General features: G+C 36.1%; 1 protein-coding gene across 1 annotated transcript in view; it reads left to right on the top strand.

The window, feature by feature from the left end:
- Nucleotides 1-2449, top strand: part of LOC122357546 (DENN domain-containing protein 5A-like) — a gene marked incomplete at its 5' end in the record, with an annotated part of 11694 nt that extends 9245 nt beyond the window's left edge. Inside the window, 2 exons of the mRNA XM_043256946.1 lie at nt 379-547; nt 1467-2449. Coding sequence (XP_043112881.1) covers nt 379-547; nt 1467-1650 — 353 coding nt within the window. The remainder of the gene's footprint in view (nt 1-378; nt 548-1466) is intronic.
- Between the last annotated feature and the right edge of the window lie 10 nt (nt 2450-2459).

Raw genomic sequence — 2459 nt, 5'->3', positions numbered from 1 at the left:
TTGAATTTCAAGTAAATTCAGCCTTAGCAAGCATAAAATACTAAATAATGAATAAAAGTTCCAAAACACTAAAAAAACATGAATTATTCCAAACTTTTGAAAAGCAGTGTAAATATCACACCAGCATGGATGAAGCAAATTTGAAAAATAGAGCTTTAACTTTTCAAAAGTGATGACAGACTGATAAAAAACATCTGTGCCTTCGCTCTCTGAGGTTTTGTAAAAACAGCCAATCAGATTTAATCTTACTGAGATGCATCAGTACCGTGGGCCATTCAGTGTGATTCAGAGACTAGGAATTTGCCCAAACCTAAATCTTTCTATATACATAAATTATACCTCAAAATTTTCCTAAATCCTCCCATTTGTATTCCACAGAAAAAGCACAGGTCTACTTTGAGAGCGCAGAGCAGAGTCAGATGACCCAGGATGAGAACTGGCAGATGAGAGTGCGTCATTTCTGCCATTTCATGCGTGCCATCAACAGCACACCCAGGAACATCGGCAAAGATGGGAAGTTTCAGATGCTCGTGTGTCTCGGAGCCAGGTCGGTCATTATTTACGTTGAATGGTTAACTATTTGAACTGAGCTTTGGTGGGAAGGGAACTTTTAGGCAGCTCACAACCTAATTCTGACTCTAGAAATCGCAATACGGTTTAAAACGATTCTTAATCAAAAAATGTTCCATGAATTAGTGAGACTACTGACTTTAAAATGTACAATATTTATTTGTGCATTTTTATTAAAGTGCCTATATTATGAAAGGTTCATATTTTGGTTTTGGGAATTTCAAAGGTCACAGGTCAACATTCGTGCAGAAAGTCAGAAAACATTTTCTCAAAATATGCATTTATTTTTATCTTATTTGTTCAACAATTCATTTTTCCAAACCCCTCCTATGGTTGATTTCATTTAAAGCAGTGTGTGCGCTTTTAACGCTCCAAAAGTGATACCTAGTGGCAAAGAATGAATTAGCATTTTCATTCAGACCAATGCTAAAAGATCGACAAGTGTGCAGGTGTTATGCTAATATTTTTCAACGTGAAACGGCTTGGGACTTGTTTTACAAACTGTTTTTGGATGATTTTCAAAAATCCATGAGTCGCTTTAAATTACTCGCAGAAGTGCTTTTTAATTACAAACGAAAAATAAATCAAAACAACTTAAGAATTATTAACTAAATATTTCTTCGAAACATATTCAAGCAAATATAATTTATCAATCAAATCACGTTTCTCACAGTGCATGTCCAGTGCGATGGAGCCCAATGTTTCCCTCGTATTTAGCTTCAAACCTGAAACCTAATGCAATTTCATATAGTCGTTATAGTGTGTGTTTGTGAAAATATGTTTGTCTCTAGCGTACAATTCCATTGCACACACATGAAACTGAATCAGAATTTTTCAGAATCATTGAAGAGAATCACCATGAATTGTTGAATCTGTTTTTCTCAATCCGCTTGCAGAGATCACCTGCTGCACCACTGGATCGCGCTTCTCGCCGAGTGTCCGATCACAGCACAGATGTACGAGGACGCGGCGCTCTTAAAGGACCATTCTCTGGTGAACTCTCTGATTCGAGTGCTACAGACTCTGCAGGAATTCAACATCACTCTGGAGGCTTCTCTCGTCAAAGGAATCGGGATATAACGTCATCTGAATATAGAACTAACACAGGGATCAGCGGGACCATGGACTAACTTTTTTTTTTTTTTTTACACGGAGAGACTTGAACAAAAGGACTAAACCTGGCTTACGTTAAAGCTACCGTCATGTTTGCCATATATTAAGTGCAATGAGCCTTTTCAAACGTGTCATAATTTTTATCGACAACATTACTGACATTCAAATATGTCTTCTATTTTGATCCCACCCCGCCTCCCGTGCTATACCGTTTTATCGAAAGCTCAATATTTTTCGTTGTTGTTGTGGACTGCTGACAATGGCTATATTTAAAAGGAAAACATGTAAGAAAAACTGTTATTATATTTTCAGAGAAGAACAGTGTTATTTTGATATGTGTCAGGTTGCTTGCTCTGTGCTCTAATCTAATCCATACTGTCACAATGCAGAGTTCAAAGCAAATGATGTAGAAGTATGCTTTATAAGTACAACTTGTGGGGAACTCATATTTTTACTTAAAGAAAGGAAAGATGAGATAAATGGAAAAAAAAGGCTCTCTTTTGTAACAACGCCAGGGACTTGTGTCATTTCCCTATAAATGCAAATCTAAATGCAAATTAGTTTAAAGGGACAGTTCACCCAAAAATTACACTACCAGTCAAATTTTTTTTTATGAATGTTATGTTGTGCTCATTGAGGCAATTTGAATACATTTAAAAAAATGTAATTTATTCAAGTGATGGCAAAGCTGAAATATCAGCAGTCAGCATTTCAGTTTTTTATCTTTATTCGGCAAGGATGCTTTAAATGAATCAAAAGTGACTGTCAAGACATTT

This window comes from Puntigrus tetrazona, chromosome 14, assembly GCF_018831695.1.
Source record: "Puntigrus tetrazona isolate hp1 chromosome 14, ASM1883169v1, whole genome shotgun sequence".
Classification (NCBI taxonomy): domain Eukaryota; kingdom Metazoa; phylum Chordata; class Actinopteri; order Cypriniformes; family Cyprinidae; genus Puntigrus; species Puntigrus tetrazona.
Note: the sequence above shows the minus strand (reverse complement) of the source record. Positions and strands in the feature narration are given on the sequence as shown.